Source organism: Rhea pennata, chromosome 10 (genome assembly GCF_028389875.1).
Source record: "Rhea pennata isolate bPtePen1 chromosome 10, bPtePen1.pri, whole genome shotgun sequence".
In the NCBI taxonomy this organism is placed as follows: domain Eukaryota; kingdom Metazoa; phylum Chordata; class Aves; order Rheiformes; family Rheidae; genus Rhea; species Rhea pennata.
In genome coordinates this window covers 16,420,582-16,436,362 of record NC_084672.1, presented here as the reverse complement: position 1 = coordinate 16,436,362, position 15,781 = coordinate 16,420,582, and the positions used below count along the sequence as shown (strand labels likewise).

Sequence of the window (15,781 nt, the reverse complement as noted above, 5' to 3'; positions counted from 1 at the left end):
TGCTGTAAAAAAGCAAAAGGCCTATCCCACTTTCTGTCTTCCTTTCAACAGCTCTAGTAATGACAGTCATATTAGGATCTTCACTGCCAGTAGCTTTTTTTTCTTTCTTAACTACAGTTAAAAATTTTAAGCAACAGCTGTGTTTGCAGGTCAAATACTGATTTTATCAGTCAGGAAACTAATCTTCAGCAGAAATGTAATGATAGTTCAACTCTGAATAATTCAATTTATAATTGAAAAGTTACTTTCATCTGCAAGGCTGGAAAACTTTTTTAACAATGAGAGCTTGCCTATTGTGAAAATATGTGGCATTGGGTCTTGATCTATGCTTGAGGTACCATTTGGTAATAGAGATTTGTAAGGCACTGTATGCTGATTGACTTCAGTGTTACTTTCATTGCTATTTGAAATAATTACAAAAAGATATCTGTACAGGAAAAAAAATGAATTTTGAAATTTCAAAATTTCAGATCACGTATATGTCAGTTGAGCTTTCTGGTACAGTCACAAATGGCAAGAGAGGTCCAGAACATTTCAAAGTTCTTGAAGTGTGTATTTTTTTATTTAAATATTGGTTTTACAGTAATTTGTAATCCTTTTTGTTACTGTCATTCTTCAGAGCTGTTAAATGCTTGTTATGTTTAAATCAAATAACTGACTGTGTTTGAGTAGGTATGACAAAGAGGGTAGGCGCACTGAAATTGTATCTGATATGCTGAATATCAAAGATGACATGCTGAGCATACTGCCACACTGTCCAAGATGGACTGAAGTAACTGAAGTAACTTTATATTTTGGCCTTCTGCTTTTATTAAACAACAGATGTTCTTTTTACGGTATTTAACTTATTCTGAAGTACTGTCATACTTGTACGTACGACTTAGTACCTGCTTTATGAAACAGCTTTGTTTTTGATGTTCTGTGAATCTGATAACATAAAACAGATGCACAGTTACTAGATTAGGCGGCAAATCTTTTGTTTGTCTTTATGCACTTAAACGCCTTCCTAAATAGACTAACTTGTCAAGTATTAGCGGTCATTTTAGGACTGTTTTAGTGGTCACCAGTAGGATTGACTGAGTAGCTTCTGTGAGCTAGTATGTGAATCTTTCCCAGAGTTCTCTTACTATAATGAATTTTAGGCTGCCTTGAATTAAATATGTAAATTCAGTTGTTCTTATTGTAGCTCGTTCAGTGTTTTTGTGTGCTTTGTGGCCATTCTTCCATAATCATCTTTCTGTTGTACTTTCTTTTAAAATATTCATCTTGAAAAATAACTTGCCATCCAATGCCAGACAAGGGACTTAACCCATGAATCAAGCCTCAATTTTAAACCCCTTTCACTGAAAAAAAAACCTAAGATGTTCCATGCTGGTGCATGCAAGTCAAATGTTTTTTGTGGAGACCTGGGAGCCAAGGATGTGGGTTTTTTTTCTCAATTTTGGCTTCATTTGTCTTCTCAGAATGAAATTGATGGCAAGTACTTGAAAGGATTGATCTGTGGATTAAATCCATAAAATGCAAGAGATTTAAGTAGCATAACTTGGAATATATTGAACCCTCACAGGAAAAAAAGCATTTAGGGTTTCACCCAATAGTTTGTTTAGAAAACAGCTGGTACAATAGCATCAGAATAAGACTGCCCACCTGAGGTACAGGGATACCTGCCTGCACCATTGTGCAGTGTGTTAATACTTCAGAACTTTATTCTTTGGCTTACGAACTTATATATGCTAGCAGACAGAGCCATGTTCTTGAAAAGTCATATTTTTAAAATCACAAGCAATAAACTTAAGTGAAAATATTAAAGTGGACTTCATAGTTATTCATTCCATCAGCCAGTATTTTCTGTTCTTCCTAAATTTTAGTTTGTTTGGATTCATATAGTAACCTTGTGGTGGCTTGTGGTTTTATTTCAATACCTCTTTACCAATTTTCTCTTTTTTAATATCCTGGTTTTGAATTATATTAGAGCACAGCACTGCATACCAACATTCAAGCCTTCTGTAGATGCAGGGAGAAAAGTTGTTTTGGGTAAACAGGAAACCAAGTAAAACAGAAGTAGTGTGTACGTAAGTGTTTGCAGCTATGTGTATGGATAATCAATGGCAAATTGCTAGGGATGAGGGCTGCCTGTTCACTTACGTTCTTCTAGAATAGCAAGCTTAGCAAATTTAACTTTTGAAAGTCAGTAAAGAAATCTCTGAACAGTCACAAATGCCACCCTACAGAGCTAAGCGAAAAAGAGGACATTCAGTGCAAGCATTCTGCCTGGGTTTGCCAAGTGTTGCAAGGCTGTAGAGATTGTGTTTCCTTTCCTTTCCTTTCCTTCTTCTTTTTAAGATAAATACTAGAGGATGAGACCTTCTCCCTCTATCTAGATATTTAATAAAAAGGATGATAAACCTGGAGACCATATCACCTGCTGTTTCAAAGTTAAGTTTTTTATAGATTTACTAGCAGGACCATGGGACTTGTCAGCTGTTAAATGACGATGAAGTATGTTTTGTGGGTTTAACAGTAAACAAAAACAGTGTAAAAATAATAATGTCCCTAAGTGTGAAGGTGCTGTAGGCTTAGCCTATGAGTAGATTTACACCCACCAGTCAGTTGTTAAGCTGTCTTCTGGTTAATATAGCTCAGGATGGAAACGAGTCTGCTGATAGTCTGTGGGAATGGAGTTTAGGTTTTGTGAATGTCTCACATGATTTTCACTAAGGTGAAATCAAAATCTATCTCTTGATAGTCCTTAATGTACTATGCTTAATGAATAAGACATGAGAAGATACACAGTTTTTTTAAAATGAAAGCAGGTTATGTAATATCAAGATTTTTTTTTTTACCAACCAAACAAGCAATCCTGTAGTAACCAAGTAATTCCCTGTTACTGCGCCAATTATATGATACATCAGACTGAAGCAGCAACAACTAAGCAACGTTAAGACTCAGTCTTAAATGATTTAGTTCTATTCTAGGTACAATTCTGCTGGGAAATGTCTTATCCGAAGGTAGTAAATGCGAAATTAAAAGACTTCAGCATTGTTTTTTGGAAATACTTATCTTCCATCTGGTGCATTACTAGGCAAGGAATTAGCTCAGTCTACATTGATAGAGGTGCTGGCACAGAGAACTCTTTGCAGGCTCTAAAAATGGCAATACTGAAAAGCTTTATTTTGAAGCCTTGTGTCTGTTGTGGCTAGATTTAGAAATCATGTTCAGGAATGATACAGGGAAATTTGTTGTTGTCTTCTGGAGTCTCCTTTCTTAGAGGAGGTCATGAAGTTACAGGATTTAAGCCAGGAAAGAAGACTGAGATGCATTCTTTTGCATATCATTTAGAGAAGAATAGAGAATAGTGCCTCTTCCTATTGAGAAAGAGGAAGAAACTTTGGAGAGATTTAGAGTAAGTGTTAGGAAAACTTCTGTCCAGTTAAATACTGAAATGGATTTCATGAGAGTCTTCAGAAATTTCTTACTGGGAAAGTAAGTGCATACTGACGTTGTGCAGGCATTCCTGATCTCATCTCTATAAAGGGTGATGGACTGGATTTTTTGGGGATCCCTGCCAACCACACATTTGTTGGATGTAATTATAACAATTTAGTATCCTCAAATAATAAAAAGAAACCTGACATCCTCCTTCAGTGCAGCTACTTTCATTGATGCTTGTAAGTAGCATGTTTCACATAGTTAACATGGTTCTGCATAGCCATCAAAACTGGAACTTTCTTTTCCTACTACAACCTTTAAGTAATACATAGGATTTCATGACTATCATTGTGTAAAGTGTGATTAGTTAGAATGGTTAATAGTTAATAGTTGGAAGTAATAGAGAACAGATTTTTTTGCCTTTTTTCCCCCTTCCAAAAGGGATAGGGCAGGGAAGAATTAAAGGAAGATTTCTCACTACATTTTTCAGTGTTAAAAGGGTCAACAGTCCAGACAGATAATCCTGTTACCATCATGCATGTTGAAATGACTGAGAAAAGATCTGTAAAAATAGTTCTCAGAGGATCGAGTTATCTAATAGATTTCCTCATTTAGTTAAACAAACGGTGAAAGAGTAGTCAATGTAGAACATATCTGCATTATTCGGTATTTGAAATAGTTTGTGAATCTTACATACAGCTAATTCTATTAATGTGTAGATAATTAGCAGCATAAATGAATTAGCATTTAGATTAGGATTTATAGTTTTAGTTAGGCACCAATGGGAAAAATAAGAGGAGGGAAGAAAAAAAGGAGGAGGGAGAAAATAGAGCTTTCTTAGAAGTTACATGTTCTAAATGAAGTTTTATTTTGAAACTAGTGGTCTTTACTGAAGCGACAGGGTAATACTGGGTGGGAAGGGTCCCCTAGCGAAAAGGAAGCACCATTCCCAGCTTTGCTCCCAGGCCCCCAGCAGAAGCACGGTGCTGTTGTGCAGCCATCCAGGCCAAGCTGCGCCAAGCGAGATCGGGCACTAGTTGGCAATGGCTGGCCAGGAGCGCGGCGCCGGGCGCTGCGCCCGGTGGTGAGGGTGAGACCCTGGAGGACTTGGTGGTTGGGGTGTGAGACCTGTTACCCACCTACTTTGTGTTCAGGCCAGGCTTGGAAATGACTTGCTGCTGTCTTAATGAAGTCTCCATAGTGCCTACTCCACTGGTGTATGTGGGAGTTAGTAAGACTGCATGGACTTGCATTTATTTTTCAGCAATTTCTATGTAGCTTTATGCAATTAAATATTAGAAATAAAGCAATATAAGAAGAATTGTTATTTGAAATGTACATCAATACAACCAGAAAAATCTAATTTAGAGTAACTTCTTTGCATTCCTGAGAAAGGAAACCTATATAAATGATTTTTCCCCAAAACTCACTTTAACAGAAAAGAGTCATTTTTAAGTAACCATAGTAGATATTCAAATTAGTAGATGCATCGGTTCACCATGGAGACAGAATTGTAGATTTCTTCATCAGGTACTAGAGAAGGGAGGAGAACTATTGTAGAATATTCCTAGAAGACAAGAATCTCAGGGTAAATGAATAGAACAGGCATTTTTATTTAAACTCATTTTTACAAAACCTAGTTACTGCAGTATGCATGATAATGACATCTGTCTATATATTGTCTGATACTGAGATATGGCTTAAATATCCATGCAGTAGGTTTATCAACCTGTTTTAAAATACTATAGTTATTTGCTGATATGTAATGTAGATGAATCATAATGAAAACCACACTGACTTAATTACTCTAAATGCAAATAATTTGATATTTCAACTATGTTACTGTCTTTTAACACTTCATCATCCAGTTAACTTCATTCCTAAAACATTGTCAAACTACTTCTAGTCCAGAGTTTGTGTATTTGGAACCTGTAACAGCTTTGCTTCTGTTGTGCAGTGAAATGTCATTTACAAAGTTGCTGGAATCTGAATGCACATCACTAAATCTGCTTGGTTTATTAGTTGAAGTAAGAGTTTATTTACAACACAGTTGATGGTGGACTTACTCGTTTACAGACAGTTTGTGTCCTCTGTACTTTGCTGCTTCCCTAGATATGTTCTTTTTTTCCTGGATGTTACTTTTTTTTACTTAATTTACAAGACACTGCTGGGTGCCACATTATTATTTTTTTCTTAACCTGCGCAGAATACATGATTATATCATGCCCTTGATGTATTTAGCAGTAGTATCTCAAATTTTGGCATGGCTCTGTATCAAGGCTGGAGGCTTTGACCTCTGGAGCAGAGGACTCACTTGAGAGAGCGTGAAGGCAGAAAGTAAGGAGCATGGGGTTTTCCAGCTGTCCTCTCAGCAGGCTATAGGAATGCAAAGGATGACACGACCTTGAGGGAAGGCTAACAACATTTCTTGTTGAAAGGAACTGTGCTAAACCTTTAAATGTACCACAGCAGTCATTGGTGTTGCAGATTTTTCTAGTTGATCAGACCAAAATCAGTTGTCATCTAACTTCAGTCCAGATGTCCTTGAAGAGGTTCTAATCTATCCTCAATAGCTTTGAAGAACATGGTTACAGAAAAGGCTCAAGCTAGAATGAAGTTCAACTCTTTCTTACATATTGAGCAATGTATTACAGCTGAAGTGAGAAGAGGCTGAAGTATTCAGGAATTAAGTTCTTTGTTCAGTTGTCATGCTGATCTTAATTCTTTTTCTTCCTCTTCATTGCTAACTTTTGCCTGTAAGAACCATATAAGAGAGTTTAAATTCTTTAGTCTGTAACTATGCATTGCAAAATCTTGTAGCATTCTGTCCTACAACATTTTCCTGGGATGCTTGTTCATGTTAATTCCTCACCGTGATGAGTGTCTCTCAGTATTGCCAAAACACCATTTTATAGAACTGGCAAAGAGACTAACTTAGGAAGAGAAGAACTTTTATTTTTGCTGCTACTTGATATAATAACTACTATTTATCTATTGTAAAATGCAGCTTTCTGTCTGGGTGCAGATAATTCTTAACTTACTGCTGGTGTGGGTTCTTGAGCCATGGTAATACTCAAAACTCCAGCTGTAGTAAATTTTCTTCATTTTAAGAGAGAATCTGCCCTGTTATATAACATCCTAATAGGAACTACAATACATGCAGTGGTTGGTTGGCTGTAAGGCCAAGAATCGTAGGGAACTGCTTAAAAATTAACCTTCCCCATCTACCTGCCACACCTCAGAATTTCGTAGCCTTTTGGTAGGTACCTCTAGATATTTACTGCACCGCCAGATAAGAATGCTTACCATTTTGAAGCTTCATTAACTCTGTGGCAACAGTAATAAAGGTACTTTGATCGTGGAATAATGTTTACATTACAGAGTAGTTGACGTGAGTCACTAAAGCCCTTACTGTGTTTCAGGTACAGGCATATCCTTTTCTTTGATCTTGATTTTTGCATTTTAGCATACAGTTGGTTTAAAATATTTATAACTACTGTTGTGTTATACTATCTAATCTGCAAGGGAAGACTGAAGGTATATTGTATATATGCTTCAATTATACTGGAAAGTAATTCAATTTTATTGAATTGACATTGTGGCCCTTAATTGTTTGTATTTTCTGTTAACATGAATGGACACCAGTTTTCACTGGAAAGTCGGCTTCACCAGAAATGTTGTTAATACGATATATACTGTGAGATTAGTGATATTTTTTTTTAAGAAAACTGACTGGGGGAAGCCAAACAGTTGTTGGTAGAGCTACTTTTTAAGTAGCAAACTGGTGATATGACTGTAGTAGTCCCCTACTTCTGTGGTCATGCAGAAAGAAGAAAACATGGGAAGAATGTGAGAGTAAAACTTGAATGACTGAAGTTTCAATAACTTTGATTTCTGTGTTTGAACAATGTGTTTATACAGAATTTTAGGACAATAGCAAATGAAATTTTGAAGTTAATGTTAATAAAGTTAATCATCAGGCATTTTTAAAACACTTATTTTTTTAGTAAAATTTGTTGTTTGACTTGACTGTACCAAACTTTTGTTTTGTACAAAGTTAACATGGTGTATTTCATACAAAGATTAGCATTTTTGTCAAAAATTATTTACTTGAGCAGATTGAGTGGACAGTTACTTACCTAGTTGTACATATTTCTATACCAGTTTGGTAAGTGTTTTGTTTATTGCAAGTGTTGTCCATCTTTTTTAAGTTGGAGATAAACCACAAAATACTTATGTTACACTTGATGTTTCACTTGCATTATATTTAATTACAGGAAATTAAGGTAAAATAAACTGATAGTTGTTTCCAATCTCTTCTGCTTCACAGGGCTGTCTCACAGAATTTTTGTTTTCTGTTAAGCTCCGTGTCTTATGGAGAAATGGGAATGATGTAATATTTTAAGTTAGCATTTTCAATTTATGATTTTAAGTCTAATAGTATTTTTTGGCATAAATCTTGTAAATTTAGCTATTTGTAACAAAAGCATCTAAATCTTCTTTAAGGAAATCTTTTAGGCTATTGTCCAATTCAGTTGTCTAATTGCAAAATATAGACATTTTCTGTAGATAAATTTTACAATGCCTGCAAGTTGTTTGCACTGCAATGCAATACTTGGTTAAAAGTACTTCATTTAGTTCTTTTGTAATTGAAGCTTAAAGTCAGTTGACCAGCTCTTTCTTTCTTTCACTTCAGACACTTCAATCTTCGAATGAAGAGAGATACATCCCTTTTTAGCGATGATTTTAAAGTAGAAACATCAAACAGAGTAATTGATTATGATACCTCCCATATTTACACTGGACACATTTATGGTAAGTACTACACTAGAATGGATTAAAGCACAGTCATTTTAAGCAGACATTTTTAAATAATACAGGCAAAAAATGTAGATCTGTATGATTAGGTTATCTTCATATTAAATTTTAATAATGCCTCTAATTGCATTTAAATTCTTTATGCTCTTACCAAATAAGTTATAGTTGATGAATGAGTATTTTACCTAATTTTCATACATCTACAGAACTTGAAGTTCAACTCTGTTTGTTAACATAATCTATATAGAAGTTTGGGTTGAAAAAAAGTCTATTAAAAAAAAAAAAGATGCACTACATTTTAAAAAATCATGCACTGTTTCTTGTTTAAAGGAATTGAAGGACTATAGACCTGCAATCATTACGGGTAATATTTTATTAAAAGCAAAATATAAAATTACTTAAAAAAGAAGGAAGATTCTGGAGTTAAAAACAGACTGACAGGAGAGGAAGATAAAGAATCTCTGTCCCCATCTCTATAGTCTGTCTGAGGTCTGAAAGAAGTCTAACTGCTTCTGGAAGATCACTGTTAGTAACGTCCTGTGGTGTTGGAGTGATTCTTTTTAACTTTTGAAAGAAGTATGTAAGCTTAGCACTTCATATACATCTAAGAATAATTTACATGCTGGCTTATGTAGATCAGAGGGCTTTTGAGAGTGTGATTTTTTGAAATTATTTCAGAAAACCTTTTGGTTGATTCTTTATGAACAATAGGATTAAAAGGTCCACATGAAACTAGTCACAGGACTTAGAGTAAGTTTTCTTCTAAATCTTTCTCTGTCTTTCTTATTCAGCTCAACTTTGTACTTGTTGTAAAGATCATGACCAAAGTAAGACATTCCAGTAAATAAACTGTGTTTTAGTTTTGGTTTTTGATGATTTGCATTCAGACCAAGAGTCTCTCTTCCAAATACTCTGAAATTCCCCAAAATATATGGCCTAGCTTTAAGTTCAGGATATTAATGCATGTTCTAGCAGAATATAATCTGAAGTAAATCTGAGATCAGTTAGAGAGCTCTAATTTTAAGATATTCCTACAAAGCCTGTTTGTACATCTGAATGCAGTCTGTAAAGGCATGTAAGCTGACTGGCATGTTTTCAAGATACCTATTTCATATTTCAGTGCTGTGTATGAGCTTTATATAACTTTTGATAATTATAAATGATAAAAAACAGTACAATTCCAATAATTTGACATTATTTGATTTTGAACTATCTTCTGTGGAGGCTTGAGTAGAAACTTTTTTTTTAAAAAAAAGTAATCTTTGGTTCTTTTATGTAAAAGGTTTTATGGAGATGCTGCATATTGTAGCTGCTAATGATTAGCTTTGAGAATTGTACTCTTTCAGACTGTGAGTGTTTTGAATAAATATTCACTCCTTTTCATGTATAAACCTAGCTACAATTTTAACAGACTTGTATTTGAAGAGAAAATGGGTGTCTTGAATGTAAGGGTATTTTTTTTTTAGGAAGCTTTTAAAATTCAATATACACACTGAATTTTTTTTACAGTTATATGAGCATATGTATAAGGACAACATGTAGTTTTAAAATAACATGCTATATATGTGACCACTTTTAAGTGTGGAGTTGAATTCTTCATTATATACTTTCTAAACATCCTATTTATGCATTTGATTTGTGTTGAAGTCTTAGGAATCTTTTGAACGTTAGAACTATGATTTTGGGGCAACTGCATGTCTTACTGAATATTCCTAGTCTTAACTTGGATACAAGTTTTATGCAAATTTGTTTTAATGCTAATTAAGGTTATTAACAATCTTACTGTTACATAATTCATATAGTTTTTTAGCTGATAGGAACTGCTGCACAGTCAGGATAATTAGGAGTCTCATGCATCAGCCTTTGATTTACATTTGGGTTGTTTTGTTGTAGATTTTTGGGGTTTTTTTGAGTGTATGCTTGAAACTTATGCAGGAGTGAAAGCTTTTAGAAAGGTATAAAAAATGTGCATTTTCACTCCATAGGTGAACAGGGAAGTCTTAGTCATGGATCTGTTATTGATGGAAGATTTGAAGGATTCATCCAAACTCGCAGTGGGATCTTTTATATTGAGCCAGCAGAGAGATATATTAAGGACAAAAGTCTACCATTTCACTCTGTCATTTATCATGAAGATGATATCAGTGAGTATTTCCATTCTGTGCTACAGATGAAATAATTTTTTTTATTAAATGTCAAAAACTAAGTCATTTGTAAACATGAAATGAAGCTTCAGCTTGCATATGATGGTGTTGAATCATGCTGTCCTGAAGTGATTCATACATAGTTATGGCGTGAGAAGGATGTGTAGCATACACGAGCGCGTTTTCTTTATTCTGCTGTTTAAATCCTTGGCAATCAGGTTAGTGTACAAGTGGTATATTTTCTGCTCGGTGGATACCTGTTACCTTTAAAAAATGCATTCTTAAAATGTCATGTAGTGACTGCTTTTTCTTGTGGTCTGAAAAATAAAGGATAAGTTAAATTCAGGTCAGTATGTATTTACCTACATCTAGTGAAGGACAAAGGTATTTGTGGGAAATGGAAGTTCCTGCTACATCCCCCAATTCCATATTCCTTCAGACAGATATTTACAAGATGTGATGGCACACAGTATGTCCTGTTTTACGTAGTTCTGATGGAAGTTTTAGCTGATGGAAATGTACAGGGAACACTATTTGAAGTTGAAAAAATGCAGTCCCAGGAAAACTGGCTTTGGAGGTAAGATGCCCAGAAGGATGAGAAAGTGTTATGACAGGCTTCTACCTTTCTGGAACTGATGCATCAGAATTTGTCTGCACTCCAGCTGTCTTTTTGTGTAAGATCAGTTTTCAGCTGTAATAAATTAGTTTTATTTGGTGCTGCTGCAGTAACTTCAGTGCAGTATTTTTGAGGTGAAGTGTAAGATTGTGATTCCAAGCCTCAACCCTTTAGGGTTGTAGGCAGAGAGCCAACATTTTGATTATTAAAGCTAGCAAATTGTGTGTTGAAAAACTAACTTTGAGTGGGATTTTAGTCTTGATTTAAAAAAATAAATAAATTTAACTTAATTTAAAAACTTTTCCTGTCAGACCATTGTGCAAATTCTAGACAACTTGAACTTAGAATCTCATGCAATTGGATGAAGAGTTCTGGGTTAGAACACTGTACAGATCACTTGAACTGCTGTCATGATGATAAATGGATAAATTGTTTCCAAGTGTGTTGTATTTGAGACTATACTGTGAAAAGGAATCTTAAAAAAGGAAGATAAGTAGCTGTGATTGTGGTTTTATCTTAACATCATTTTCTTTGCGCTGTGAACCAGTGAAAAATCCAGGGGGGTTTTGGATTATACTCTCTAGTTACTGCTTTTATATGAATGCAGCTGAAAAGTGATCTTTTGCTGCTAAAAGCTCAGCAAATTCTATTTTTCTAGTTGAATAAGGCTTCTGGAATACAACTGTATTTTACGCTCAGTGGCTGTATGCATGCTGTTTTCTAGTACATTAAAAATATCTGTGAACCACAAGGTATGCTTGCCCTTTCTGTTACTCTCTTCTGCAAATATGATTACTTATCAAAATCAAATACTTGTAGCATATTTTGAAGAGCTTGTAAATGACTGCAGTTCACTAAATTTTATGTTCATTGTGATCTACATTAGTTTTCTGACTGACTAAATATGCATCTTCCTGCTACCTTCAGGACCACTATCTGAGAATGAAATGGCTTCATAGGGTAGCATTACATATACTTCTTTTGGCTCTCGTAGAAAAGTTGCGGCATACATTCAATTTTCAGTTGAACAAAACTTTCTTGGTGAAAATCTGAGGTGGTAGTTTGCCTCTCCAGCCATTTTTTGAGTATTGTGGGGTTTGCTGCTGTAATGGGGGAAAAGCAGTGGGGATAATACAGAATTACAGCCTGGAGTGAAACCATGAGGGGTGTGTGTGTGTGTGTGTGTGTGTGTGTATTTATAACAGCATTTCTGTAAGTAAGCTGTGTATACTATTTAATTCTTTGGCTGTTTCATAGGTCTCAATGAACAGTTGAATTCACTGCTTGATAGTGGGCCCATAAGGCTACCACTTACATAGCACTTCTGCAAATAACTGTCCATCTGCTTTACAGAATTATTTTAGTGATTGTGTTGTAGAAACAGGGAGAGGAAGGTAAAGGGATGTAAGGCAGCAAAGTGACTGGCCCAGTCCCCAAGAAGGCAAGGCCAGAAAGATGGTCTGGTATCTCAGCTTCTGCTGTAAATACTGGGTGACTGAAAAAGACTGAAATATGCTGAATTTGACTCTCTTCACTGCTATCGACAAAGGAAAGAAACAGAACTGTACCTTAAAGGAATGAGTGTTTGATTTTTATGAAAGTCATGTTGTAGAAGTGATCTTTGTCAGGAGAGTTAATGGATGTCTTGGGCAAAAGCTAATAATGAATTTGATTCATATTAGCATCTTATTAAAGTGAATGGGAGCAGGATATATTTTTTAATTACTTATTTAGGTGATGGAATTATTTTATGCTAGTTTACACAGCTTTTCCTCTTTAATCTAGTGCATTAAATCCATCAGTTAGAAACAAGATCAGATTTTCAGAGAGGGTTGTCTGAGTCTAAGAGCCATGTTTACTGTTAAGCAGCAGTACAGTGGAACTTCCAAATCACCAAGTTAGTGAATATTGCTGCTTGTTCGGCGTGGTAGAAAATTGCCCATCCTGAAGCTAATTTTAAGCAGCACTATTTGAAAACATGCCATTTGTGTTGATGCAGGGACTGAGGTGACTGCATTCTGACTGTACAGTTTAATTTTTCATTGGTGTCCTAGATGCCTCTAGGATTTCTGTGGTCTAAAATCTTTATATAACTCCTTCTATCACTTTCTGAATTGTGCTTTTCAGACTTTCTTTCATGCATGATATTTTTTGTATTAAACTATGATTTAAAAAAAATCCTTAGGTGTTATAGTAGCTTTAAAAATAAGAACAGACAAACCCTTTCTGGTTATTTATTTAATCTATAACTAACTCAACTGAAATAGCAAATTGAACTAGTATCTTAAACGGGAGGAAAGCAACAAAAAATATTCACATCACTAATTCAGAAGGAGGGGAAGTCTTTGCTTTAATTTAGGATGTTTTCTGCCACCCATGTTTCAGCCTTTTGAAACAATATGCTTTTTAGTGCTTTTCAGAAATCACAATGCAATTTATGATTAGCATCTCAATGAGGTCTTATTCAGTAGCTAAACAAAAGGTTTTTTTATAAATGAGGATTATATTGTCAAGTTTATAAGGCAGCTTTTGTTTGTGTTACAGTGGATGTGGTGAGCAGTGGAAGGCAGTCTTCTATTCATGACTGTGAAATACAGGGTGAATGATTTTAGATTCCCAAACCACTTGTGATTGAACTGTTCAATAGTTTAGTGCTAGCAAGATGCAAACTGCTGTTTTCATTAATAGATTTTGTTTTGGAAGCTTTTTCTTCGTTGGTTACGATATCACTGGCACTCTAATTCATTTAAATCATATGTTCTTCCAATGTATCCCTGCATTTAGATTGTGAAATACAGAATTGTTTGCATTTTCCTTAAATTGGCAATAGATAAGAAAATCCTGTTGAACTTAGGGAAAATGAAAATGATCATTGAATTGTCTTTATGATCTTGGAGGAACTGTGCTACTAAGAACAGAAGATAAAAGATTTTGTGCTTTTGTGAAGCACTATCTGCTGAATGGACCGACCATTGCAAACTCTTAGGGAGAACTTTATTTACTTTTTTCATATTGTGGTTACCAATTCTATAATGAAGGTCTACTTGGCTGCTGTCATGAGAGCACAGTGTGACTGGCTTAAGGGGGGAAAAAACGCTTTTTACAGATTTATCTTCATTCTACCTGCTTAAATTTGAATTTTGCTCTGATACTACTATTTTTGGTAGAACTGGGCAGATTGCTGTTGAAGCACGGAATTCTCATCATCTGTGATGGAAGTTTGATGTCCTGTCCTCTACCTAGATGCCTAAATCTAGTGTCCATCAAGTAGTTGACCTAGTTGCTTAATTGAGTACAGTACTGACAACTATGAAGTAACAAGATGTTTTTATAAGATTGTGTCAGGATGTACAAAAAAGGAAAGTGGAAAAAATAAAACCCTTGTCAACAAGGGAGGAGAAAAACAGGTAGTGTTTGTTCTGCCTGAAGATTTTCTGTAGCTGGAGAATTGATCTTAGAATTAAACTTTTCTCTTATAGACTCTAGTCTCACGTGGGAAGTGGGCTCCCCTCGTCCCCTGAGCGTTTGACGTTCCCTGGAAGCAATCATTCTGATAGTGAAGACGTGCTTCCTCCTGATCAACCTGTAGGGCTGCGGTAGGGAGGCGCTAAGCAGCCCTTCATCCTTAAGAAGCAGCAGAAGGCTCTGCCTCTCGCAGCACTTAAAAGCATCACGAGAGCATGGATCAAACTTCTGTGATGTCAGTCAACATTGCCTGGTTCAAAGTCATCTGACACCGTGTAATTTCTGTCTCTTCACAAACGAAACTGCTGCAGGGGATGGTGGGAATAGCAAGTCTTGGAAGTTGAACAGGGGACAGTGCCTCCCAGTTTGGGAGCAGTCCAGCATTTATCAAAAGAAGGGTTTGTGTGCAGCTCTCTAAAGTAGAGATGGTCCCAAACTGCTCTGTCTGTTATTACCTGACTCCTATTTTTAGCAGGGGAGATTCAAATCCGTCTTGGGCATTTGTTTTCCCATCACATGCAAAACTTCGCAATTGCTGTTGCAAAGTGCATCATGTTCAATACGTGCATAATTTTAACTGTCATGCCATTAAAGTGTTAGTTTCTTGCCAGACTATTGGGGGTTTTTTTGAAGTGAGAAATATTTGCAGGCTGTCAATATTAAAGTATTAAGAGATTTCCTAACCTCTTTGGGAACTGAGCTACAGAGGAAAGACTGCTTATTGCACTGGGTAGTACACTGCGAACACTTCTCTCTAGTACTGTTCTGTCCGTTGTCGCAGTGCTGGGCAGTACGGATAGAAGTGGGTGAGAGCAGAAAATGGCATTGTGCTAGTGCAAAATATGCGGGGCGATCATGCTTCCAATTGGTTCCTGGGTGCCCCTGCAGTTACTGCCAGCAGGAGTTGCCCTAAAGTTGCGGTCGTTGTGTAGATGAGGTGTCCTGATGTTGAGGCAGCATTGCTGCCTGCTTCCTCCAGCCCTGGCATAGCCTGATGCTGTCCTTAACTAAGTGATGGAGGGGGTCGGTAGCACTCCCACTGCCCGCGCGTACGCTTCGTTCTTTTGGGGCTGCACTGGGGCTAACCGGACTGGGGGACGTTATGAGAGAGCAGGTCAAAAATGACCCCGTGAGCTACTTATTGTGTTATTTATCCTGCTTTCTTGCTGTGGAAATATGTGAATTTGTTCTTTTCCTTGCCTTTCCCTTTTTTGCCTCAGAAACTGGGGGGAACTGTTTAACTCCATGGTCATAATTGGCCAAGAAATAGACTGTCAGGGAGAGAGATGACTGCTGTTGAAATGCTTGA

General features: G+C 36.1%; 1 protein-coding gene across 1 annotated transcript in view; it reads left to right on the top strand.

Moving 5' to 3' along the window:
* ADAM10 (ADAM metallopeptidase domain 10) overlaps nucleotides 1-15,781 on the top strand; it is a 54,809-nt gene that overhangs the window by 18,236 nt on the left and 20,792 nt on the right. Inside the window, exons 3-4 of the mRNA XM_062583920.1 lie at nucleotides 8,126-8,244; nucleotides 10,233-10,391. Of these exons, the coding sequence (XP_062439904.1) occupies nucleotides 8,126-8,244; nucleotides 10,233-10,391 (278 nt within the window). The remainder of the gene's footprint in view (nucleotides 1-8,125; nucleotides 8,245-10,232; nucleotides 10,392-15,781) is intronic.